Source organism: Oreochromis niloticus, linkage group LG15 (genome assembly GCF_001858045.2).
Source record: "Oreochromis niloticus isolate F11D_XX linkage group LG15, O_niloticus_UMD_NMBU, whole genome shotgun sequence".
In the NCBI taxonomy this organism is placed as follows: domain Eukaryota; kingdom Metazoa; phylum Chordata; class Actinopteri; order Cichliformes; family Cichlidae; genus Oreochromis; species Oreochromis niloticus.
In genome coordinates this window covers 21,444,007-21,471,765 of record NC_031980.2, presented here as the reverse complement: position 1 = coordinate 21,471,765, position 27,759 = coordinate 21,444,007, and the positions used below count along the sequence as shown (strand labels likewise).

At 39.7% G+C, this 27,759-nt stretch overlaps 1 protein-coding gene across 2 annotated transcripts; it reads right to left on the bottom strand.

The window, feature by feature from the left end:
* Positions 1 to 338: 338 nt before the first annotated feature.
* gtf3c2 (general transcription factor IIIC, polypeptide 2, beta) lies at positions 339 to 27,147 on the bottom strand. Of its 2 annotated transcripts, none has more exons than XM_013266999.3 (20): positions 26,853 to 27,147; positions 26,107 to 26,246; positions 25,180 to 25,747; positions 24,725 to 24,831; positions 24,109 to 24,305; positions 23,622 to 23,707; positions 23,185 to 23,262; positions 21,615 to 21,716; positions 21,090 to 21,317; positions 20,751 to 20,862; positions 20,534 to 20,651; positions 9,713 to 9,744; positions 9,454 to 9,583; positions 9,127 to 9,271; positions 6,337 to 6,498; positions 4,978 to 5,056; positions 3,883 to 4,011; positions 3,394 to 3,651; positions 3,094 to 3,201; positions 339 to 2,270 (listed from the first exon to the last, which is right to left on the bottom strand). In XM_013266999.3, exons 2-20 carry the CDS (start codon positions 26,159 to 26,161, stop codon positions 2,070 to 2,072), a joined length of 2,895 nt encoding a protein of 964 aa, XP_013122453.1. In that variant the 5' UTR covers positions 26,162 to 26,246; positions 26,853 to 27,147; the 3' UTR covers positions 339 to 2,069. The 2 variants fall into 2 exon arrangements, with proteins under 2 accessions (XP_013122453.1, XP_005464867.1); XM_005464810.4 differs by having other exon boundaries at positions 26,137 to 26,246; positions 26,853 to 27,146.
* Positions 27,148 to 27,759: the final 612 nt, after the last annotated feature.

Sequence of the window (27,759 nt, the reverse complement as noted above, 5' to 3'; positions counted from 1 at the left end):
AATGCTGTTATTGTGCCGTTGCCATTTGTGACAATTAAAATTTGTGTAACTGTTGTAAATATGTCAAATAATGTGATTTTGTGTGTACATGTGTAAATACATTTATCTTCCTTGTACAAAAAGTGGTTCCCAAAAAGTCCTATTTGTCTGTGTGTTGTGATGTCACATACGATCCACTTGTCACATGTGTGATGTTTGATATTTCATTTTTATGTGTGGCAACAGTTTTTGTAAAGTGAAATAAAAGACTGCTGATAATGGAAAGAGGCTGGATTATTTTAGTTTAAAAGTTTAACAGGAAATCTAGATGTAAATAAAGACTGGAGCCAAGGTCTTGCTTTATTATAAAATTTATTTTATGTAACATTTCAAAAATAGCAAAAGCGAGCAGGGAGAAGAACATTTGATGCTTTTATGAATAAGTTAAAGATAATGTTGTCATTAATGAAATATGGCCACGCCTGACAACACTATAATGAAATATTATTGTGAAACTGTCACTAAAATTTGTAATTAATCAAAAAATAAAGCACACTTTAAAACCCCTAATTTAACTCAGAGGGAAATGTGTCTTTAAAAAAAGACTGATGCCAGTAATTAATTACACCTCACTATTATTTTCTTGTAGACAGTTAAAAATAAATTAAGTTGGACAAAAACAACAAGAGGAAAATGTACACCAGGTAACAAAAAGCTCAAAAACAGAAAAAGATTTAACATTTCTAAGTGTTACATCTTGTAGATACAAAAAATTCAAGTATTTTCCCTAATTAGAGCCTGAGTTGTTCGAACAAACAAAACGCAGCCAAAATTAGCTCCCAGCTTGCTATCGATAACGTGAGAGGGAGATAAGAAAATGAGGGAATGCACAAAAAAAAAACCCCTCTCTAAAAACAAATTCACAAATTAAACAACGTGTGAGAAAGTCTGGAAACATAGCAAACACCAGTGGATTTAATTAATGAAATTACTTATGAAGTTTCAGAACACTCTTGCTAGTAAGCCTAAGAAATTGTCTTCCTTGGCATAATGCACTAATTCTTTGGAAAACAACGCCATCCTCACTTTTAAAAAAATAACGTTTTAAACATCTTTCAGCTCGCCATCGCACGGAGAACATCTGCCTTCAAAGTAAAAGTTGTGCTTTCTTTGCTTTTGAAACCTGTAACTAACAGGTTTCAAAAGTTCAAACTTTTACTTTGAAGGTGAGCATTCTCCACATGTCGCGCTTTTCAGTTTCAATGTCGCATTTTACAAGTGTTTGCAGACAATTTGGCGTCTTCCATGTAAACTATGGGCAACTGTTGTAATGTGATCAAAGCGACCAAATCAATCACCAGAAGGCTTTTGTTGCAGCACTGTATTCCTCTTTGCAACCAAATTCATGTGCAAACAACCACTCTCCAACCAGGTGGGGATACACATTTCCCTAGCAACCCGTGGTTGCCAGGGAGTCACTGAAATGGTCTCTAGGACTGTGTGAGTAAGGGCTACGAAAGGCACTTGACTGTCAACTGCTACAGTTTTTTTGATCTAGAGAACAGAACTGTCACTTTTAGGAATTGTATTATAATTTGATAAGAAGAAAATGAAAAACATGGAAACATTTAATTGCCAGGAAAAATCAAATGGCTTTGAATTCAACAGATTCTGGTTGGGTTTGGTTTACAGAGAGAAAGTCTTGCTTCAGTTTCTCAGGGTGAACGATGACCAGAGAAAAAAGGAAAAGCCCCTAAAGTGGTCATGAGAGAGTTTTACTTTTGTTAGTTTGCATACTGTAATTATGCCAATTTAAAGTTGAACTTCGTTATATACAGAGTGACATTCAGACAGCCTGGATATATCTAGCCATGTCTAGATGCTACAAAACCTGGACCAATTAAACCTGTAGTACCTTCATGGCTTGATGTCATTAGTTTTCGTTGACTGATTTTCAACATATACAAATGTATAAGAATAAAATAATATTCATACATATTTTCATTATTCACAGCTGCGTGTTTTAGAGGTCACTTTTTTTGACTGTCTCTTGAGCGAGTACAATCCACCGTAGCAAAGTTAAACTCCTGCTATAGCTGCTCTGTCACCGCTTGGCCGGGCTCACTTTGGTCTTGCGGCGAGTACAGAGCGTTGAACTGGGCCTGACTCTCACCAATCATCTTCTTCAGATGAGAGTTCATCAGAGCCCTTACACAGTTCAATCTAACCAGTCCAGTCTGACCCCCAGATGCAACCCAGTCATGGCAGCTCATGTTTGGGTTGAAACGAATCTGAAGAAATGAGAAAAGACAGCTGAAAATATTTCTCGTCTGTGCTCTTAAACCAGCAACTGAACATCAGAGGTCAATTTGCAGAAGAGCAGATACTGGCATTATTTAGAGGCAGAACAGCAGAGGACCAAGTGTGGATCCCTGTGGGACTCCATATTTAATACCAACAGCTTTTGCTGTGTTCTAATAAGGCAACAGCGGTTTTATTTATAGGCTAATTTCTTGTTTTCTCTGTCCACAGTGAATGACGCAGCTGTAGCTCTGAGTCAATATCATCACCTCCTCCTGCTTTTCCTTACAGAAGCTTATCCATCCCACTCTTCATCATTATAAATCCTCCTGGTGTCCGTCTCCCTTTATTTCTCCCTTTCCCAAGTTGCCATCCTCCTCTTTCTAATCCATTTATCCCCCTCAGACAAAGAGCCAGTCAAAAACCTCTCCTGCTGTTTTGTTTTGGAGCCTGTCCCAAGAAGTGTCCGTCCATCATTTCATCCCAGAGGGCACAGTGACACCCTCCACTCTGCCTCTCTTAAAATTAAACACATCAAATCCTCAAATGGGTGCTTTCCATCTCCCCCTCCCTCCTTCCACTGAGGGTGACATTTTTCTCATTTAACACATCATTACATTCAGCCCATCTTTATAGCTGCCCATCAGAGGAGGAGGCAGAAGGGGGAGGAGAAGGAGGCTATTCTTACAGATCTCACCTCCATTTCCTCTCATTGCACTGTTTATCTTTTCCTGCTTTTCTTCTTTGAGTTGCACTACAGTCGGAGTCTGATGATACCCGCCCTGTGTGTGAGTGTGTGTGTGTTTCAGATACCTTATATAGAGCAGACAAAGGCATGTCATCCAGGATGATCTTTGCCTTCACTTCTGTGTCTTTCATGCGTTTCCACACAGCTCGCCTCTCGCTTCCTGCAGTGCGCCGCTGAAAGTCAGGATGAATGATTATTACAGTGTCAGTGTGGTCTTCCTCTTATTTTGTTCTCCATTCTACCATAGCCTTTTTCTCCAGTTTGTCTTTGGTCTACATATATTACTTGAACATTTCTTACTTTTTTAAATAAATATCTGTTTAATAATAAACAATGAAAGCAAATGAAGATAAAAATTAACCTACAAAATCGAAATCTGTATAGTGGAGGCAGTATTTCTTTGTAGCCTCTTTGTAGGTCTGGAATTTCAGCGGAGGACATTTTCGTCCAACTCTTCCTCCTTCACTGTCGTTCTCATTTCCTGCTTCCTGTGTAGCATCTGGTTCTTCTGTCTCTCCTCCCTGCTGCTCTTCAACAGCATTTCCTTCCTCTTCCTCTCCTCCCATCTCTTGCTTTTCTTCTTCAGTTGCATCATAAGGCACCATAGATGTGAAGTAGATGGGCTGAAGGGAACAGGTTAATAAAATGGACCGTTAGCTTGTCACAAAATCTGAGCAATTCTGTCACTGCAACTGGGCACACTCTCTATTCAATTCATGTTCTTTGTCTTATTTTCTATGAACACTACCAATTTTATATGACATCTGATAAAATGTAAAATGATATTTTTGAAGTAAACATAGGGAAAAATAAAGCGCAATAAAAACAAATGAAGGGAGGAAAAGTAAACTTACAAATCGTCTCTCTATTGTGCGTTTGACGTAAGGAGCAACGTAGCTGATCTGAGGTAACAGAGACAAAATCACCTCTCCGAAGCTGTCTGCGGTCACCAGACTGTTAATCCACTCGGTGTATGACAGAGACTGCAGGGAAGCATAGAAAATGAAATATTAAATTACACAGCACTGCTGAGGAAAAAAAGTTTCTCTCAGTAACTTAGAGCAAATTTCAGACACTCAGGGATAGTTTGAGTAATGAGACTAATTACAGAAGCACAACTAGCCTCAAATGTATCAGTTCCAGTAGTTTTTTCCACTCCCACACAATTAAACCCAAAACACTGCAGCAAAAGGAGCTTTTCAAGGATTAGAAAGGGTAAAAGAAGGTAGCAGTCTTTATTTTCCTCATCATCAACAAAATGATAAAATACCGTTTTGAATCCATAACTGACACATCCTATACCTATCCTATTGCTCAATGCCACCTCGCTCTACGCCTGGCCTAAACTATTTAACACCACACTGTTGCGATGGGGGACGTGTTCATTAATCACAATAAAACACAGACTGTAGTTTATTTTAAATCAATTTAATACTAGAGGGCAACTCTTCTCCCATAAATACTCACTTAAGAGCAAAACGTGGACTAATCCACTGTTGGAGACCGTTCCAAACAAAGGCAAAATGTCCTGACGCTTGAAAAAAAATAATAACTGAAACCTACCAGAAAAACTTCTGAAGATTCACATCCTCAGGAGGAAAAAATAGGTTCAGTGTAAGCAAAGAAGAGTGAAATGCAAGACTTGGATTTGACCTTTAAGAGGAATTTTTGACAGTAACAAAATTATGGAATACCTTTATACTCCCGAAGTCTGTGTTGGCCTTAACTTCCTGAAGTATTTCAGTGCCACAAATACACAAACACTACTCTTTATCCATATATATCGAATAATATTAACATCCTCAAACTTTCTTCATTGTTTTAAAAAATGACTGTCGTGCCCTTGATTTAAGGGTTTCCTGAAGTTCAAAGCTAATTTATTTTGTGCTCTGTGACTGAATTATGGGATGCTGATGACTGAAGAATGGAAGATTGTAACAGTTACTCACCCACACTGTGCCGGACCGGGGAATTGCAAAGAGCGAGCGCATGTGATGGTCGATGTAATGGACTCCTTGTGAACCTTTCCTAAATTAAAAAAAGAAAGAAAGAGACCAACTTAAATGCAGAAGTTTAGTCATAATTAATTTTTATATTCTTACTTCAAGACTGCATATGTTGACAGATCGCTGAGGAGAAGTGGGAGTGTGGAGTTTGTTAGGTTTCATTATGGCTGTGTAAGCTCCACTACCTTTGGAGTTTGATTCACTCTGGAAAGTAAGGCTGAACTACGATATCACCTTTGATGCTGAATTTTTGTTTTCAATGCTAAATGCAGCCACTCTGTTCATCTTCCAGACTGTTTCTACTACAGAATTTACAAAGCTGTAACCTGAAGTTCATAATCTTTTGAAGGTGCTGGGCGTTTTCCACACCTTAACTTTTTGGGACACATCAACAAAAACAGCACAAGTGAGTATGCCAAATGATGTGTAGTTAGGAAACACAGTGGAAAGACTTCTGTAAATAGGATTTTCTTTCCAAGTTTCATGTGGTGACTTTTAGGTTAAGGCTGACACAGTTAGCCCCATGAGCTAAAAGAGCGTACATGAAACCATTACCAAACCAGCTCCCACACTCTTGCTGACCAGGTGAAACTCTCAGGAGAGGCTGAGTACCCGAGGGATGTGCCAGCAGCTGTGGGTCCTACTCTTTAGATTTCTTCTGAATAAGAGGAAGTGATTGTGAAGAAGCTCAAGGGAAAAAATGAACTCTGATAATTTCATTCAAGAGAAAGAATTGCTATTAGTTTCATTATCAGTGATTGTCCTGGTTCTTTTTTGTTTCCATTAGCTGACAAAGAATTCCTTTCCCAATACTTTTACATTCTTTTTATTTTAAAGTGCATCTTAAGAATCTAGATTCCAAGCGAACAGTGATTGATAGAAATTTTGATTTGATTTCTCAAATCCTTTCCCAAAGAGATTCTGGGGTGTGTCTGATCGCCGATGTTCTCATGTGTAAATGCTAATGTGTCCCTAACAAAGACAGAGGTCAGTGATTTGGCTTTGGTTCACCCTGGAGTACACTGCTTCAACGTACTGTCTCTTTTCTGAGCATTACAGTGCTATATGTATTAAATACATATAGCACTGTATTGATAAACTTGTGGCTAGACGGCCTCCATGCTTTAATGTTGGACTCACGTACTCTTAAGTATTTGTTCATTTTGGTTTACAACTGTCCAACTTATCTTTCAAACCTTGGAGACAAATAACAGAGATACAATGTAAACGCTGAAGTGTAAATTTCTGTGTGTCAGATTTAAAGTTACAAAGTAACAAAGAAATAGAGACAAGCTTTCTTACACCACGATGCCGTTGTCCTGGGCGATCAAAACCCCCGGTGCATTCAGTGGCCAGTTGATTTCATTGCCCAGACAGCGTTTCTGAACTGTGATGGGATCGTAGAGCCTCCTCAGATCCCATGTCTTCACGAAGCGGTCGTCGCCTGCCGTCGCCAACAGGTATCTAAAAGACAAACAACAGATGAAAAGTTAAAGACACGTTGACGATGGGAAAACAAACCAGGATGTTCTGTTGCTGGAAAATATAAAAATGGCTGAACACAGGGATTTAAATGTGATGCAGTGCTTGAAGTGAAAGTCATTATTTTCTTTACATTGATCAAATCTGACAGCGGCGTCTGCCATAAAACAAATGAAGGCAGAACAATCGATACAGTCAGATTTCTTTGTGAGAAAAAAAATGCTTTACGAATGTGATGACAAAGGAGAAAAAAAGACTTTGTGGTGAGAGAAAAAGAAAAGACAAAGGTGTTAAAAACAGAGCAGAGACAAAGAGCGGGGAGATTTGATCTTTTTCAGCATGACTGTGTAATTAAAAAGCAGTGATCCAGACAAGATACGCATCCTCAGTCTCTCTGCTGCCAGCCAGGAGCTTTTTCTCTCTCTGTGGGATTAATCTTGATCATTTATCCACCTTTAGTTTTACATTTAGAGAAAACTAAAATCTGTGGTTCAGAAATGAAGAAAATAGTTTAAAAAGTGGAGGAAAACTGGCTGCTATCAAATTAGGTTCACATCTGTTCAAATGAAGGCTGCAGTGGTAGTTTTAATGGAAATATTAATTACCTCACTCACTACATCTGACTACTTGTATTTGCCAGCTGTTTTAAAGCAGTGTCAACTAAAATGGGTTTTAGTTTGTTTTAAGAGGTCACAGCCCCACAAAATGGGCTTTAGCAGGACAGCAACCACGTGTTTGAAACCATTGTTACCATCATCTCAAATTCTGATCTGAGGTTAAATACACATTTACAAAATGTCCTAAAAAATGTTTTTCAGCAGTTCTTCACAAAAGCAAAATTCATGACAAGGCAGAAAATCCTCTGTGAAAGCTTTTACATCACGCCACAATATAAGCCATATTAATCACGCTTTAGGTGAGTCGGCAGGGCTGGATGGGTTTAGAAGGAGATGATGCTGATGCACTCACACTGACCTGTTCAGTGGGAAAAAAATGACATTCTGGACAGATTTTTAATGAAAAACCAATTCTGCTTTACCCCCGATACTGACTTGCAGTGCATATCTCTGAATACCCATATTAGATACAGGTGATTTCAATAACCTCTCCAGCTCACTCCTATCTGCACATACATCAGCTGACTAACAGAGCGCAGAAAAAGGATTTCAGGAGCCTGACACAGTCCGTAATGGGGTTAAAGTGAAATCCTTAGCTATTATATTTTATTTTTTAAATTGGCCATCCTGTTTTCACTTCTGTATCGAGCATTTAAAGTTTACTCACATCAAGAAAGCTGCGAGCAGTTTATCTGATGTATTTCCACCTGTGCTTTAGTTAATTTGGTTAAGTGATTATGTGGGTATACATACTATAAGAGGACCCAGCTTACACAGTGCAATCCTTCAGATATCAGGTCTGAATTAACATGTTAAAGACAAATAAAGTCAGAAACTAAGAAATCAAACATGACTCATTCTTAAAATCCACATGAAGGATTCATGAAGGATTCATAAGCCCATTATCATCTAAAAACTGTAAACATTCAAGCGTCAGATTTATGTAACTTTACATACCTTTCAAAAAGGCAGTTGAAGTTTTTGAGTCAGTTAAATATTCCAAGCAGGGAGAGCAAACTTTAGATATGAATGGAAAATCACACTAAAGGCTGTGAGAGCTCAGCAAGGCTGCAGCCTGAAGGTCAGTGCATGTTGACTTGCATAGAGCTAAGTCAGGTTGCCTTGTCTGAGTGGTGATAAGGCCGTGGCTGCTTGCCCGGCCTTGTACCCTACATTCTGAATTAGTGCCTGAATACAATAGAGGGAAGGCTCTACTGCAACTCTGTGCATTCAAAATTTATTGTCTTGCCTTTAGCTCCGAGTACCAGAGGCACCAACAAATCGCCTTTTTAATTGGCTGCGAATAACAACTACCAGAGTAAAGTAGATGATGGAAAAACTGATGAAATAAAGACGCATAGAAAATACTGCAGTCACCCAGTGATCCTATCTTCAAGTGTTACTGAAGTTTCTGACATTTTCTTGTGAAGACCTTTGAAATTCCATTGTACTGTTACACAAGCAGAAACCTTCAAAGCTGGAAAATAAGCCAATGTGAAGGTGCTAAAACACTGCAGTCCCTTGACATGTGACACTGCCTCAAAAAGTGAGTCAGTTCCCACAGACTCCCATTTATAGCATTCAAATTTTCTGTGTGCAGTCTGCATGTTGCCTCTGTGCTTGCCTGGCTTTCCTTTGATTGCTCTAGTTTCCTCCCACAGTCCAAAGACACGTTTGTTAGGTTAACTGGTGATTGTAAATTTACTGTAGGTGTGAACAGCTGTCTGTCTCCATGAATTAACTCTGTGACAGACTGGTAGCCTGTCCAGGGTCTAGCTTGTAACCTCACCAGTTTATTCTTGGATATAGTTTTTAAGCAAGCATGCCAACTGATAACTTAGTACTCCATCCTCTCGTCCTCATAGGCATGAACTGTTCATCTATCAAAATTCAATATCATGCATGCGGCATAGAGGCAAGACAGATTCAAATCTTGATTTTGAAGTCACAGTGTTTTATTTTGATCCAGAAAGAGTTTTGATATTATGCTCACCTGGAGGCAGGACAGAAGGCCAGGGACCGGACTCCATTGTTGTGAGCAAGGATGCATCTGTAGGGCAGCAGACTCAGCGACCTGTCTGACTCTCGCACACGCAACAGCGCAGACTTTGCTGTCAGATCCCAAAGACCTACTACACCTGGAGAGAGAGTGAAGGAGAGAACAAGACGATGGAAAAGTGAGAATACTGGCTTAAAATAGTTCTGTCATCCATGATATTGACTCATATTTGAATCCTATCTGCTCTGGACTGCTCCTTTGTTTCTTCTCTCAAACAGACAACGAGTTAATCAAGAACATCTGCAGTAAATCAATTCATACCATCATAGAATCCAATAGCCATTATATTGTGTGGTTTTTCAGGAAGCCAATCCATAGACAGGACGGGCCCGCTCATTTCATGGTGAGGGGCTTTGAAGGCGCCCAGCTTCAATGTCGCCACTCCTTTAGCCTGCAGAAAACAAAGGTCATTTTCATTTATGTCCTGTCGTAACCTAATGGTAGATACACAACATCAACAGGCTGTGACATTATGATGAGAATCCATGAAAATATACAGTGTAAACGTATTTTAACATACCTTGTATACTTGAGGCGTTTCAATGCCTTTACCTGTGAAAACACATAAAAATCAATTTCTTTAGTACCCACAGATTTTTTTGTGCTTTTTTAAAATAGTTTTGTTTATTAATGTTTCATTACCTCAAGTGAAATCATTTTTTAAAACAAATGATCCACTTTGATGCACAGGTAGCATGTACCTTTACTGTACATGGACCCATCATATTTCTGTCATGTAACCCAACTCAAAGTTCCACTCTGCTATCTGAAATTAACCCTGACAGTTACAGTAATGGTTTACTGATCAAAATAACATGAAAACTACTGAAATTCACACAGTGAGCATGAATGAAAGAAAAATCTTGAATGTATTGCTGGATGTGCCTTGAAGATTTTTCTGTAAGCAGTGAAAAACACAGGCTCTGCTAAACATCGGCGGCCCTGACTCGGCTGTCTTCAATCTGAGACGCGTTCAGTTAGTGTCAGATGTAATTAAAGCTCAGCTGCAGAGCTGTGATGTTACATGTCAAGAAGCCCATTTCTAACGTGTTAATATTCGGACATTTTGGGACAGATTTTCTAACAAGCTATGCCAGCATAAAACCCTCTTTAGGTATTAAAAACTTCTCTGTCAGGATTTACCAAAGAGTTGCAGTATTAACTGTTCGATTGAAAGGTGTGGGCGTGGTTACTGTCATTTGGCTCTCATTAATACGCATGTGTTTGCAGGAATTTCCCTTTCAGAAGGTAAAAAGTATTTAAATTGTAAGCTTTTTCTTTCCTTTTTTAAAAAAATTTTGTACACAATGCTGCTATGACAGTTGCTGCTAGGAACTGTAATTTATTTGGACTGACTGAGAGAGATGTTAACAGACTAAGTGCATTACTAGTGGAAGCCCACTCTTGGCAGATTGTGTTGGCCATTATTGAAATGATGCGTTTCTGTTTATAAATTAGCACATTGACGGTACATCACCTGCAGAACTTTCCCATCACTGCATGTTGCAATTTTTTCCCACATAGTAAATGTGGCCTTTTGAATGTGAATCTCACCATTATCATAGAGCAATTCAATTCAATTCAATTCAATTTCTTTATTGTCCCACAAGAGGAAATTAGTTTAGCAGCAGGATAAAAATAAACAGAACAATACTATAAAAATAATAATAACAATAATAATGATAGAAAGTTCAAGAACAATTATTTGCCATTAAGGAGACAAGACGCAGTAGGGATAAAAGAAACCTGGAGTCTTTTAGTCCTCCTCGGAGGTACTCTAGAACGGCGGCCGGAAGGCAACAACTCAAACTCACTGTGAAGTGGATGGTTCACACAATTAAAAATAGAATGAGCCTTTCTAAGCACATTTCTATTGTAAATGGCCAAAAGTCCATCTTGCCAGCGCCCTGAAATTTTGCTAGCAGTTTTTACCAGAAGTCCCAGCCGATACTTATTCTTCACCGTCAGGTTACCAAACCACGCAGCGATACAAAAAGACATCACAGATTCGATAAAACTTCTATAAAACAAGGACAACATCTCAGATGAGACATTAAAAGATCTCATTTTCCTTAAAAAGAACAGTCTTTGTTGAACTTTTTTAGTGGTGGCATCAGCATGAGATTCAAAACACAGTTTATGGTCGAGTACCACACCAAGATATTTATAACTCTCAACTATCTCAATATCGGCGGTTTTAATGATAGTAGGTGATGAGCTATAAGAGGACTTCCTAAAGTCAATAATCATGTCTTTAGTTTTTGACACATTAAGTGAAAGGAAGGACTCATCACACCAATTCACAAAATCATCTACAACCTGTCCATGGCCTGACTCGTCCCCCACTAGAAGACTGACGATTACTGTATCGTCAGCAAACTTCAGGATGTGTCTGTTCATGAAATTGCTGCGACACTCATTTGTGTACAGAATGAACAGAAGGGGAGAGAGGCAACAACCCTGGGGTGATCCAATAGAGGAGGAGAGCACATCAGAAAATACATGATTCACCCTCACACATTTTGACCTATTGGTCAGAAAGTCTATCACCCAGCCGACCAGACTAGTGTCAAGCTTAAAATGATTGTAAAGCCTGTCAGCAAGTAAGAGGGGTTGAATTGTATTAAATGCAGATGAAAAGTCAGCAAATAATAATCTTGCATGGGTGTGGGGGGCCTCAAGATGCTTATACAAGAGATGCAGGAGTGTGACAACAGCGTCCTCCACACCTCTCCCTGCTCTATAGGCGAACTGTAAGGGGTCAAGATGGTGTTCAACCTGCATTAAAATCTCCTTCTCTCTGCCAAATGATATTGTACATGCATAAAAGGCTACAGGCTATATACAGTATGAGCAAAAGGAATTGACTCTGTTATAAAGAGTTCACTGAGAGGTTGTAGCAGGAGTACAAAAGCAGCAAATTTTTACCCTCACCATGTTTTTGCTATACTATGTGCCAGCATATTTAGTGTTGGTAATGCACTTTTAGCTTGCTAGCTAGCTTTTCATACAGATTAACAGGAATCCTGACATAACTAGAAGTACAGACATGTCATGTATTCAATTCAGGGATGTTAGAGGGCTGATGAAGCCTATCACTGCTATCATAGGGCGAGAGGCAAGGTTCGCTAAATCACAGGACTAATACAGAAAGATGCTATGGCCATCACCTATTAACACCCCATAGGTGTTTTTTTTTAACTATGGGAGGAAGCCAGAGTACCCTAAGAAAACTTATGCAGACACAGGCAGACTTCAGCCACAGACTGAACTCGAACCCAGGACCTTGTTACTGTGAGACTATACTGCTAACCATCACACCACCCTTAAATAACCTTAATGGGAGAAAAAAAAAAATATCTTAGAGTCAAGAGTATTTGGACATTTATAAGAACCCAAACAGATAACGGACAAACCAACATTGACATTAGAAGTATGACCCTGATGTGGTTTACGAAATGAGTGGATATTTAGTTTGGCAGAAACTCTTCTATCTGTGTTTAGGCATCTCGCTGTGTTTAACAGAAGTAAAACCGAAAAACAAAAACACGGTGTCAGACTTTTCCAGATCATTAATTTTCTCTCCTCCTCCAGTTTAGATTACTGAGAGTTTAGATTAATAGTGTCTTCTTCGCTGTTCTGCTCCCTCCATCATCTCACCTCCGCCTCAGAAAAATACACAATAATATTTTATATAAACCTTGTTGTAAATCAGCTCTTGTTCTTTCGGCTCTACAGACCAAAAGCAGGAACTGTCAGTGAGTGGTTATTTAATATGATGTCATAGGTCTGACTGGGGTGTAACAGAAGTTTGAGATTGCTGGTCTGATAACATGAGGGTGATAAGTTCTAACCCTCTGAGACATAATTGGCTCTTTGTAATTGTGAAAAATCACATCAGTCACATTAAAACAACCTCACACTGTGCAGCGCTACAGCTCTCTAACAGCTTGGCACGCAGCAGTGTTTACTCACTTTTCTTGTGAACAGTTTTAATGTTGTGAATAATATTCCATTCATTCCTTCATTTTTGCAGTTTATAGTCTGGATCACAGGAGTAGCTGTACCACTAGAAATGTCCTGACCTCCCTCTAACTAACTAACTCTGGGCTTTTCCTTCTATAATTCCAAGGCTACCGTGACCTGGGGGTACCCCTGGGGTGTCCCTTCTGTTAAACATGCCGAAAACACCAAATCTAACAGGTATCCTAGTCAGATGCTCAGACCACCTCAATGGACTCCTTCGATGTGGAGGAACAGCACCCCCTTACCTTATCTCTAAGGCTCAGATCTTTTGAATCCCAGCCAATTCTGCACTGTTAAATAACTGCCATCATTTGTTTTAACACTAACATCAATATTACAAAAGTTGCAAAAAGAGAAAGAGTCTATGAGCTGTAGACTCTTTTTTTTTAAATAAGCTGTGATGACGGATATTCCCATATGGTGGATGATTAGTCTGTATCAGTTTTTTCCCCCCTTTCTTAATGAACATTTTCACATACTTAGCTTTATAATTATCGCATAATTTCCTAGTCAAGATCCACTGCACAAAGCACTTAAGAGTTTGACTAACTTAAGTAGGACTATGGTGTTATTAATAATGATTATCTTAATAATTTTCACCACATAACCAAAGAAATAAAGGCTGACTGAGTGGCTGTGACTGTGTCCAGCTCTGTTAGCTGAGCAGAAACAGGAGGAGTGACATAGACAGAGCTTAAAGACAGTAAAATATGGCGCTGAGGATAAATGGTGGTTAGTCTGTTGTAAGGAGATAAACAGTGTCGAGGCTGACAACAGTCAGCTGAAAGGGAAAAAAAAATAAATGTTTGGTGGTGCCCATGTTTTCTGACATTGTCAGCTGAGTCATGTTAAGACTGGACTAAACCTACAAACTCATCTAAAATATCACAATCCATCTTCCTCTTTAACCTAGTTTTAGAAGCATTAACCTTTAATTTAAAAAATGACAGTATTTTGCAATTAATAAAAATACAGTGCACATTAACACAGTTTAACTTGGCCTCCGTGTGACCTCCTCCATCGTCTTCCCTGTCCAGTCTCAAGTAAGTCCTTGATGACTGACAGAGTAAGGATACAAGAAGTGTCATCTAGTAGGCCTAAAATTCATAGCTTCCAACACTAACAACTGGCTCGGTGATGCATCTTCTTTGTCATTTCAATTATAGATCCTTGTCTGATGGAGAATGGCGCTGTAAATTATGTGCGTACACTACCCCCTCCTTCAAAACCTCCAGCCGCCCCCCCGCCCTCCAATTCTGGAGCTTTAATGGCCTCCTCCTCTCATTCACTCGCTCATTCATTCTGGTGACTGGATGCACAAAAGCCATTTATAATTATCTGTTGCAAACAGCACTAAGGGACCAGGATAAACACACACACACACACACACCCACGCACACAAACACACACACCCACTTACACAGACACACACACACGGTTTTAACCCTGTCCAAGCCAATTTCACCTTCAACCCTTGCAGCTGATATAGAAAGATTATATTATATTATATCCACTTTTGATCACATAAGATAGGATAACTAATCTGCATTCAGTTGGTGCTCGACATGTCAGCCTCAAAGAAGCTATTAAGAAATTCTCTGGTATTTTTTCACTTGGTTAAATGTACCTTTACCCTCTCCATCTCTTCCTCGCCTCACTGCAGGCAGACCAGCATAAAAGTGACACTTTGCCTTTGAAAAACAGTCGACCTGATGTTAGCTATTTTTCTACTTGCAAAATAAATTTAATGTCAGGAAAAAAAACGACCACATGTGACAATAAAATTATTAGTGAAAAACCTGCAAGAAATGTTAGACTGCTGCTTATAATCACACGATTAAATGAATAATTTTCAATGCTTCAGGACTGTGTTGCTGCAGTTGCTGTTAGCAAAAGTGGGCAATCTACTTCAAGTGATGGTCACTGAGAAAGAACTGAACAGAGATAATATGGCCAAATTATGCTTTTCATCTATAGCAGGTGTAATGAAGGAAGTGTAGTATCAGAGAAAAACAGTATGTGCTTTTACTGCTTGAACAGGAGTTTACTTGTAAGACACAGTCTGTGATTTTAATATTGACTCATCTTAGTCTGTTTAGCATTTAAGTTGAGTCAGATTTTGCAGCTTACAAAAAAGGACTATTATAACCTTGTGAGTGCTGTTAAGAAAAGAAAAATGAAGGTACTGTTCCACATGCATGTCTATTCTTTTTATTCTCAAGACCGAAGTAACAACACTTTCATCTAAAAAATTCAGTTTGTTCTTTTGAAAATGGTGGTGCCAAATGACAGGAACAAACAGTCTTTAACCTGCCATGTTCTACATGCACATCTCTGAACCCCACTTATGTCCATTTTCACAAATCTATGACACTATGAGCATAGGGCATGTAACAGCCCAGAGTATTCACAGCATGCCACCCAATGGCTCCACTTATGGAGCACTTTTCCCAAAACTAAACATAAAATCAAATCTGAGATGAGATCTCCTCTTGTCTGCTTTATGTGAGAAAGATCAAATAAATGATAGTTACCTGATTCGCCTAACCTTTCCAAACCAGGTTTACCTTCAGAAGGAACCCTCTTGGAGACCTACACTATAACAAATGTGTACATTTATTAAAGATATATTTGATATTAAGTGACAGGTACACAACTGCAGGTATGGCCATGCAGCTCTAAGGCACATCTTTCCACGGAAATTAGTTCCAATTCCCTCTTCTGCATCTACGCTACTCCTTCTTCCAGATAAGAGAACACACTGAAGTTCTGTTATATCGCTCAAATAAGATAATAAGCAGCCAGGCTGTGCTAGAGGCCTTCACGGGTGCCACACCAAGTAAGTTCAACGTAACATTGGCTTCACTAAACCAAATAGGTCACATGCCTATAGTTATCAACTCAGATTCCCAATCTAACTATAAGTATGCTAAAATAAATAGGTTGCTCTTGGCACTAGATAACCAATTGCAAACAAATACAGGTTAAGTGTAGAATATTTCTCCTCAGGTCATCAAGCTTCAGCAAAGCTCTACTGAGCATGGCTTTAGAGATCTCCCCAACTTAGTGAAACCTCACCACACTGAGGGATCGAATCCCATTGTCAGTGTTTGTCAAGACAGATTACTTTGGACTGACCTCATTAGTAGCGGGTCTTAATGAAAGCACAGTAAATGTTGGATACAGGGTAGTATTGTACATTTTATGGGCTTACACCAGGAGACAAATTTAAATTTTACTACAAACAAACCAAAATTAATTATACAGGATTATAAAGATTCAGTTCATCTCCTAGTCTTCCTTAATAGGCTTCGTGGCAACATTTAGACATTCATTACATTAAGAAATATTGAAGAACAAAAAATCTTAGGATTTCTCTATTTATGAAAATTGCTCAGTGTAAGCTAAAAAATCTTTTGCTGTAGTAGTTTGTGTGTGCAGTCATCTTCTAATGTGGGTACTCAGTAACCTTTCAATCCAATAACTATAACCTATGGTTGCAAGCAGGGGGCTGATGGAGTAGCCCTCTGAAAACTGAGCCCAATGATCCATGGCTACAAAACTGAATGGAAACTCGAGTCCATGAGGGAATGGGAAAAACACAAGATCAGAAATGTCAGGTTTCATATATCTTTTTATGTCCAAACTGAGGCATTTGAAATACTTCTTAATTTCAAAACCAAACCATGTGTAATACAGTGCACATAATGTTACAATGATCAGAGTACAGGCAGTTGTACGGTCACCTATGCAAGCCATTGCTAGTGAGATGGAAAAAACTGAATCATAAAAAGGCCCAACTCCAGGAAACCTTTTGAAGAATTTTTAACTTTTTCCCCTCAAACTGTGGCCATGATGTAGGCTTCATACTTTTACCCAATCATAGCTTACAAGTCCAAAAATATGATGCAATATTATTTTATTTAGTCTTTTTAATTAATGTTAATGTAGAAGAATTTAATGTGCATGTCAGTGGAGAGATCTGGTGATTTAAAGGGGAGCTATCCATCCATTCACTTCCGCTTATCCTTTTCAGGGTCACTGGAGCCTATCCCAGCTGTCATAGGGCGAGAGGCGGGGTACACCCTGGACAGGTCGCCAGTCTGTCACAGGGACAGACAACCATTCGCACTCACTCGCACACTCACACCTAGTGGCAATTTGAATTATCCAATTAACCTATCCCCACAAGTTGCATGTCTTTGGACGGTGGGAGGAAGCCGGAGTACCCGGAGGGAACCCACGCAAACACGGGGAGAACATGCAAACTCTACACAGAATGACCCCAGCCTGATGGTGGAATTGAACTCAGGACCTTCTTGCTGTGCGGCAACAGTGCTAACCACTGTGCCACCGTGCTGCCACCATGCGTGTAGGGGAGATAATGTATTTTATTTCATATATGCTGTTAATGTGGTGGATATTCAAATCAAACATGGCAACATTTTCAGATGACGAAGTGAAAGTATCAAAGCAGCAGTCCCCATGAGCTCAAAGCTCAGGCTTCACACAGTATTTTCTACTCTCTGGCTATGTACAAAATCAGTACCAATTTGGTGAGCCTGTAGGCACAGAAGCCACACCCACCTGACCTTTAGAACCTGTGTTTATAAGGGGCATCGAATCAGAAAGAAACCTAAAATGGCTTGTTTCAGTCAGAGGATAAACCTGGGAGCTACAGCAAGGCACATCATAAGATAAACTCTGATTCATTAGAAAGTTACTCTAGCAAACCAAAAATGAGCAGAATAGATTAAAGGGTCAGAAAAGACCTAGACCTGGGATTTTTAGTAAAATGGACAAATTTTACTTTATAGGCTAAATGCTAAAGAGAACGGTGAATAACTGAGTTTCAGCCAACTTTACTGTTACACTGTGGAACTGGAAAGACATGCCCTACAAGATAAGCTTTAATGGGATCTAAAAAGGTTGTGTCCACTGAGATATTACACAAAAATGTGAGTATTTATTTGTAAGGTGTATGCTGTACTCATGATCTCACAATAGTGTTTTGTTCAATCAGATTAGCCTGAACTGCTAGGAGGATGCTGACTGATAAACACACACAAACTCACAAGCAGACATAACTGGGTTTCTCTCTATGATGAATGTGGCATCAAGTTCATCATTAATCTCGTTTGTACCGTCTTCTATCAGCAGAGGCCCAGAGGCGACTGACAGCGCAGCGATCTGAATAGACTGGACCACAGGCTCCTCCATCCATAATGTCACCATGTACTTACTGCTGGAGTGTGTTCTGTGTATGTCTATAACTGCTGCCACTGTGAAAGCTGCATGAGGCCGGTTTCTTGTGGATACTGTTGCTTTGTCAAACACAAGCTCTACCCCATTTAATGAGGGTCACGTCTAATATGATGGATAAGGTGCTATTTGATTGATTACATACTCATGCTTGAGTTCATCAGGCTGTGTTTAAACGTGTGTAACGGACTACACCTGCAAGTTCTCATTAGCTATTTGTTCAACAGAAAATTAATTGGCACCTACTTTGATCATTTTTGGCAAGCTGTCAAATATTCAGTGGCTCGTGGTTCCTTGTTGTGAGGTTTGCATTATTTTTGCTGACAAATCTGAGCTTGACGAAGATGGTAATGCCATTTTTTCCCCACACAGGGCAGGATACCTTTGTATTGCCAATTAAAAACCTGTGTAGGGCCCATGTAGACTAGCCCATGTGGGACCCACAGCAGTTTTGCCTTTTTGGGTTTCTGAGGATTTTCTGTTGGCAACCAATAGTGGGGTGAGTGAAAACTCATATAGGGGCTCCAAGGGGCAAGACTGCCGTGGGGCCTCTGTCTGTGCCCTGCCCTGCATATTTACTGGCACATTACTTATATTAGGGAAACAACATACAGGGAAATTTGACTGTTGAGGAGACGATGAACCCACAGAACACATGTTATTACACTGTCAGAAATATGAGACTGATTTAGTCAATATTTCATTAAAATGGAAGTTAAACTGGATCTTAGTGATAAACTGCAAAAGAACTCAAGAAGTGACGATAAAGATAATTAATTAACTAAGATAAATAATATATATTTTCACAAATTCTTTGATTTTGCTTCGTGAGAAAATGTTTACTTTCTTTTACCACAATGCTACTACTACAGACCTGTAATACAAAGCAAGTTCAAAATAACCAGGATAGATTTTTTTTAACTGGCATCACTAAGCCTAGCAACAGCAATCATGTAGGTCACATGACATTTTCCTGTGAGCATATTATTGAATGAAAGAGCTGAGATCGGTACTAGGTAACTGATTATAAACACAAACCGGGCATGACGGGAATATTACCCAACACAAACAACATACTATGACTGTACATTTGATTAAACACATCCAAAACAAGGAGGGTGGAGGAAAAAGAAGCAAACTGTTCAGTAATTAAGGATCAGGTTGCTGGAATTAATGTGTTACTCAGAAGCCTTTTTTTTATATTTTTAAGGTCTAACATTTTAGGCTACGACACTGGTGGCATTTAACGGTCTAAGGAGCAACTACAGGAAAAAGTGTAAACACAAAATTTAAACCTGTAGGGTTACTTGGAAATCTTATATTAGATCTAGAATGAGCTACAAGAATTTGGTTCTTTAATGACTGTTTTTATATGACTATTGAGTTTATAAAGACATACAGAAAAATGAGATGCTTTGAAACTGCTTTCAGCCAAAAGGAACAAGTTCGTCTGGGAAAAGGGTCCCGACTCACTCGAAAATCCTGTGATATCATGAAACAATTGTGCTAATATTTTCCGAGTAAACTAGCCAGGTGGTGGTTTTATACGTTTATCTGTTATCAGGAGCAGGTCAGGTCTGTAGGACAAGGTACCATGGGGAGTAACCCAGAGAGGAAACTTCAACTTCAGGTTTACTCCTGAGCCCCAAATTCTGTTCCACAGTACAGGCCTTAGAGCTTATACTGTCACAAACAATCCAAGGGGTGCATGGTGCCTCCAAAGACAGCGTTTACATGCCAAGCCTTCTGATTTGGTGGTGAGAAGAAAGAAAATGAGCTAAGCTAATTCATAAATAAACAGGTATAAAGAAATCCAGTGTTTTTATCGTGATGCGTTGATCTATAAACCACCAGTAATGCACTGCTTCAGTGCATCCCTATGTCCTCATAGGATACAGGAGAAAATAGACATCCAACATGCTGATTTCAGACTTTAGAAAGCCAACAGTGCCCTCTGCTGAACACAGGACACGCTTCATTTTTGCAAGTAAAACACTTTATGGAGCAGTTACAAATACTGCAAAAAATTCTGTAGGGGAAATCACAGCCTTACCAGAGTTTGGCTGAGTGATGTTGGAGTGCAGAGCATCAGGGTGGGGTATGCTGTAAATGGTGACCACCCCGGTGGAGGTGGCCACTGCCAGAAGACCCAGTCTGGGTAAGAATGGAGCCTTCAGTGTGAAGGATTGATAACATATTAGATTGTTATAAGATTTCATCATTTCAATATCAGCTAAAAGCTAAGACACTACACAGGAAAAACATCTGACCTTTCTGGCACAAGTGGGAAGCTCCCAGCCTCCAGCAGGACACCACTTCAGATGCCAGATGAAGCCCTTATCCTGGGCCAAACTATAGACCACAACTGGCTTGGAGTCTGGTCTGTTTGGACAGAGGTGAAAGAAAAGAGAACATAATATAAAAAGGCTGAAATTTCAAAGACAAACTTCTGGAGCTCTGGAAACATCTCACTACCATCTATGATGTAGACAGTTTGTTTACAGAGGACTTGTTTTTGGAAGTAGTTCAAACTAGTCAATCAGTCAAGAGACTGACAGACAATAACCATTTATAATATAACATTCCCACTCTGTACATTTCATTTGTACCTGTTGCCATACTTCAGTTTGCCCACATCCCACAGCTGAATGAGTCCAGTTCCTGCGGAAGTTTTGTTGACGTAGTGGAAATCATCCATGCGTTGATGACAGGACAGAGCGATGTACTGGGTGGCAGGGGCACCATCGGGTGTTGGACACCACTCCAGAGCCCACACTGGTCCACCTGCATACAGCATCATGTCCCAGCGTTCTGGGTGAGGGGGAATAGAGTCGAACCTGCCAGTTAACAGAAAAAAATGAAAACAAAACAGACACAACACTAATGCTTTATTCCCCCTCGCCTACAAAAACCACCAAAAAATCTGCACCATGTAGAACAAACTGCAAATGATCACAATTATATATTTTTATACGTATGGGTTTTGCTAACAAACAAATACAAAAAAGAGGTTTTCTTTGGAAATGTATTAGCAGCAGTTATGTCTCAATCAAACTGTTCTTGACATATCTGAGGGAAATCATCAACCAGGGGTAACGACACCATGAACCCCTAACTCTGCTGATCACTGTCACCTTTTGAGTCTTTGCAGAGGTGCTTCCTCCTTGTCGAGCCCTTCTCTGGACACTTTGAAGGCAGCTGAGCGAAGCGTCTGAGGCAGATATTTCTCCAAATCACTAAATGAAAGCAGAACACACAGACTTTTATGTGCATATCAGCCAGAATAACACGTCCCTTGTCCAGCTCCCTTTATGAAGCCACCAGACCAATGCAGCTACATACTCCTGCAATGGCTCTTCTTTATTCCCTAGACTGGCTTCTTCTTGGGGCCACACTTTTCAGACTTCATCTCAGCAACCCCTCCTGGCAGTTTGTTGGGTTTTTTTTTGTTTAACCCTTTATTTATCAAGTGCTTTTTAAATGACCATAATTCTGTTAGTGTTATTGCTTGAGACAAAATTCAAATTGTTCGGGAAAGAAACGATGACAAGCTTTTGGGGGAAAATCAGTGTACCTCAAGGCATGCACAAGGTACTGCTGTCTGATCACAGACTCAAAAAACATAAGCTCCGCCTGAATGTTACCACGTGTGCGTCACATGACCTTACTCCTCACCCATTATAGGCTAGTGAGAAAATTAAAATTGTTCCTGAAAGATGAGAACTATTTTGTCATTTTACAGCCAAAATTACAAAATAAGTGCATTAGGCCTGTTTGAATCCCAGTCGATTAAGGGTTAGTTAGGATAAAGTATCAGATTTGGCTGATTCCTTACTATTGTTCCTATGCAGTTTAAAAACCTTATTTGAACAAATGCATGAATATAAGGCAACTATGAAGGCAGGATGGTGGTGTGGCTGTTAGCACTGTTGCCTCACAGCTCGAAGGTCCTGGGTTCAAATCCACAGTTTGGGGCCTTTGTGTTCACTGGTTCCCTCTGCCTGTGCAGGTTCTCTTTGGGTCTCTGCCCACAATTCCCCTGGCCAAATTGCCCTCTGACAGACTGGTGTATACTGGTCCAGTGTATACCCCGCCAAGAGTATAAAATAGTCTGAAGGTCATTGGGTTACTTATACATACCTCATTATTTGAAACCCTGGCCATCAACGACTGTAACGTTATATATATATAAAAGCATATCTCATTGTACGACCAAGTGACAACTGATTGTAACAGTAACGTGACTAAAGGCAGGTGGCACTGTGGTTAACAGGTGACCTTAAATTGATCCTAGGTGTGCCTGGCTGTCTGTGTCTATGTCTGGTCCTGTGATCGAGTGGTGACCTGTCCAGGGTGCAGCCTGGCTCTACCACTGCCAGCTGGCAGGGGCGACTGCCCACCTTCAGTCAGAAAAAAAAAAAAAAAAAATGGACAGAAGTCCCAACACAAACTAAATAACTAAGCATCTAATGAAACAGTCAGATAAACATAAATGGAGCTAAGACTTTCTGGTATGACTTTTTGAGTTAGAATTTCACTGAATAAAATAAAAAACAAAGCATTCAAAGTTACTTGTTAAAAAGTGCTGGGTACGGTCTTTCTAACACAGAAAATAAAAAGGTATATCAAAATAAAACTTAGTTATGAGTTGTTCAATTAAAACTGGATTCAACTGTATTAAATAAAGGAATAAACAGAAACTACCTGTGTGGCACAGGAACCCAATCATTGGTGGAGGGCACCCACTCTGGAAACACCCAGCTGCTGTAGTGCTCTTCCCGACTGCAAGCACAAACATGAACAAACACATGGTTAAATAAAACAAACAAACAAGCAGTTAGTCAGTCTGAGATTTACTTATTCAAAAGGCTGAAAAAAAGTCCTCAAAATTGACGAAAAAGGTGAAATTTTGTTAAGCTGAAATTTTGAGATAACCCCAAATGTGACTTTAAGAAGCTTTCAAAATAAAGGGTTTGCACTAACAGCAAAAGGGCAATGTTCAAATATTCCAGTGTTGTTTGCACTTCAAGACTCATTGTGTATGTCATCACAAAAACTGATGTATGAACTAACAGCAAAAGGACAATGTTCACTGATACTTCACGAAAACAAATCATTACTGTTAACTGACTGCGACTTACAATTTCTTGGTCGTCTCTGCGCTCTCCAAAGCAGTTTTCATGGTAGGGGCGTTAAGTCCATTTTGGGCTTTGGCGAACGAGCATGTCTGCAGGACAGAAGGAGACAGGATGAGCTCATTATGCACAAGCGCTTCCTTCTTCTCTATGCAGCTGCATCAAACTGAGAAATTAAAGTTTCTGGTAATTTGGATCAATAATGGTTTGCACTTTTGTTTAGTCTCAGAAAAACGCAGCAGGAACAGAAAATATTCAGAAATCTGATGATTTATATTTGATATAAACTGCTTATTAATGACTCCCATTTATAAGCTCAGGTTGGTATTAACAAATCACAACGGTTTAACTTTTAATTACCATCATCAAGCAGATTCTTCTTTCTGTATTAGACTGATATAGAGATAACGTATTGAAGTAATGTACTCTAGTGCACTGAATGAGGTCATAACCAGTAACTGTGCCATCACGTTAAAATGAGAAAACCACTGACGTTGTTATTGTTGACGTAATAAACTGGTGGGTTTTTTCCACGTTTGCCACAGTTGGAGTCGAGGTCTGAGTCATAAGCTGCTTCTTCGTCATCATCTTCCAGCTCCTCTGCATCCTCCTCTTCATCATTATCTGGTACAAAGTCTTCATCTTCTGCTGCATCACTTTCAGAATGTTTCCTCTTTTTGCCTTTACCCACTGCAGGAATAGAACGAGGAATTTAAGTTACGGTGCACAGAGATCTTTACTGAAGAAGGAATTTTTCTGCACTGCTATATGAAATTTTACATTGTGTGTAACTTGTGAGATTATATGCTTGGACAGACCAAGGTTGCCAGTGGCTTGCAAAACACAACTAACTAGTTGTTCAGACAAGTTCAGACAAGTTTTGCTCATTAATATGGCTACATCTAGACCTGCTAGTCAACTCCTGCCGTTTGAAGTATGACCTATTTTCAGACACGAGACACACTTCTACAGTACAGGTCTTAGAGTGGTAGCAACCTCAGCTAACTCTCTGCAAGAACTCCAATAGGTAAAAAGATCAAACTGTCTGAGATTATGCTTTGCTGTGATTGGTGCACTGGGAAAGAGAGATGGCGAGACTTTCACTGTACCTTTGCTTACTTTGGGAGTTTTCTGTTCTGATCCAGTGTCTTCGCTTCCTGGCTCATCAGTTGGACAAAACAAGTCTTTTGCCAAGTTATGGAGGTACTTCAACGCCCTGGAGGATTGAGTTTACATTATTTTCAATGCCTATATTACCATTTATATGAAAAAAATGGCTTTAAAGACTGAAAATGTATCATCTTACAATTAGAAAAATATGGGTTTTTTTATACATGTAATTAAAGTGGGGATAAGTGTACATGTAACCAAAAATGAAAGTCTGATTTCTAGGGTGATGATGTCTGATGTAAACATTATTTAACCAAAAAAAAAGAGAGCAATATGAAACAAACCATTGAATTGGAGGCTTGTTTAACCAACAGTAATTGTCTTCTTACTACAGGTGCTGGTGTTTAACGTCATTTAACCTATGCTACAGCTCAGCACTGTAGGTGCATCTTACGCTTTGGCAGCTCCTCTCCGCCGGCGGCCACCTTGTCCGGTCTCCTCCTCAGGTTCCTCTGCATCCTTTTCTTTAATAACTGGCTCCACTTGTTGTACATACTGCTTCTTTACATACTTCCTCTTTGGCTTTGGCGTCCCATTCTCCTGTTGCACTGTATCTTTAACTACACCCTCTCCATCTGGAAGGTCCACATTGGCATTGCTAGTTTTTTTTGCAGGGGTTTTCTTAGCAGGAGTCCTTTTTGACAGAGTTTTCTTGCCTCTCAGTGGTTCATCAGCCACTTCCGCTGTAGTTTGTCCATCACATTCTGTAGGTGTTTTATCGGTTTTTTCATTTTCTCCATCTGGAGTGTCCGGTGCCGCAGCCTTGGATTTTCTATTCTTTGCCGGAGTCTTCTGAGAAGCTGCTCTTCTCCTTCCTGAGCTCTTTCTAGGTGTTTTGGGGGAATGGTGTTCATTCGTTTTGTCATCAGTTTCATAATCCAAATATTTGGGATTTTTCTTCCGTTGACGTCCTTTTGAGCTAAGTATTAAATCTACACCCTCCTCCGATGGCTTCTCTTGCCCTGCAAGAAATGTGATATTATCATTCCACTGAATGATGTAAAATGGAGTTAATGTGACTGGAAATAGGTCATTGCCTGGTCAACATTTCTGGTTTGGTAGTGCTGGGTTTCATCTGTTAGCTGAACATGCATACTATGAAATCAAGTTCCAGCAGTGCTACTGTGCTAGACAGAAATGTATTTACAAAAATTAGATTGTGCCACTTTCTGTCAGAAATAAAAGAACAAGGTCTGAATAGCTCTTAAAAATACAGTTAAAAAATCCTAAAATATTATTTTCTCATTCTCTGTAATCGTAAAATTGGCCAGATGACACCCCTGGATTAGACCATTTAGAACCTGTTCCTAATTTGAAGTACCTCTTAAATCCCATCCCAAGTTTGACAAACCTTGTCCAGGATCAGTGGGATCCATATGCTCTGGGTTTCTGATTCTGTGGTTCTTCTTTTAGGTGCCTCCTCATGTGTAGAGCCAGTTCCTTCTCAGTGTGGCTTTGTAGCTGCACAGACAGAAAAAAAAAATACTACTAAAGGTATAGACTGTCCACTACTGCAATATTTCATCATAATACCTCAGTGTTTCTTCCTGCAGTTTCGAGTTGTACAATGGACGAATGACAGTCACTAACAGATATGACTTTTCAGTGTTTTAAACAACCTTACAGACTTCTAACGACATTAAAATAATTACAGTGCAAAAATGGAGTCAGGGAGCCGGTGTTATCTACCGATATCAAGTCGATAAGCCGCTGTCTACAACCCACACACCAAAGCTCATTCAATAATGTGACAGTTTGACTCTCTCTTCGCTACTCAAAGTGAAGACGTAAAAAATATACACCGATACTTAAGGTATTTAATAGTTAAGGCCACACGTCAATTCGGCATATATTTTCAATATGAAAATATAAAACATCAAGTTATTTAAGAGATACACATATGTCACTAGTTTTTAAAGCGAGTCACATTGTCTTAGTTAGCCATGCTATTGAGCTAACACATTGCTAATGCTAACTGGATATAGTAGCAGTCAAGTGTATCATCAAATATTATAATATACTCAAAAATCGGCCTCTAACCGGGCAGTAGCACGTTTAAAAACTCACCATGTGAAGCGTTACGGTTTCCTCCACGGTGGCGGAGGCTGAAACACCTCGTTCAGAAGACGGGAAGCTAGAGTCCAGCCACCCGGGATCGAATCCCAAACTCAACCACCAGAAACCACGACATGTAAAGTCACCGGAGCTTACCGGGACATAGCGGCCATAAAAATCATGCCGTTAATTTTTTCAAGGAGGGCAAACTACAAACATTTTCACAGTTGTTTACACTGAGTCAGGGAGCTTTCCGCTTTCCTTACGTCAGACCGCCATGTCACTGTGCAAGCACGGAGGGCCACACCGCCCCCTATCAGCAGAGAGGGAAATTACACTGATTTGATTGTACAGCAGCAGAGTTCAATACTGCCTCCAATATTAGGGGGTGGAGGTCATTGAAGCCCAGAGGCGTATGACGAGGAAGTCGGGACACCGCCCTGGTGCTCAGAAGGTCCCATTACACTGGATGTTTATCTTGATGGTCTTACAATGAACTGGACATGTTATAAGCGTGTTGATGCATTCTCAATCATCCAGGAAAGTAAACCTCCAAAAGTTGAATCTGTTCATCTGGACGTAGCGTTTTGTGGGAGAAACGTTTCGTCACTCATCCAAGTGACTTCTTCAGTCTCAACTGACTGCAGGTTTCCCCAAACCTTATAAACAGTACATTTGCATAATGACTGAAACCAGCCCACTGAAGGAACAATGGGCTGTGAGGTCAGTTCCTTAATCATGATTACGCAAATTCCCATGACCATTGATCAACAATCACTGACCAAAACCCACTGATCAAAGAACACTGATCAATGGCCATGAGTACCATTCACAGAGAGTTGGGGAATGGCTGCAATCACAGCATTTGTGAAAGAAAAGCAAAATACTTTTTTGAAAAGTCTGTAACAAAATCATCAAA

What these genes read in the sequence shown, in the direction of transcription:
- gtf3c2 (XM_013266999.3), bottom strand. Translation starts at nt 26,161, where the DNA reads ATGGATCCCACTGATCCTGGACAAGGTTTGTCAAACTTGGGATGGGAT. An exon ending in CCTCTGCAAAGACTCAAAAG is followed by an intron (nt 21,318 to 21,614) that starts GTGACAGTGATC and finishes GTTAACTGGCAG; the next exon opens with GTTCGACTCTATTCCCCCTC. An exon ending in GCACAATAGAGAGACGATTT is followed by an intron (nt 3,652 to 3,882) that starts GTAAGTTTACTT and finishes TGTTCCCTTCAG; the next exon opens with CCCATCTACTTCACATCTAT.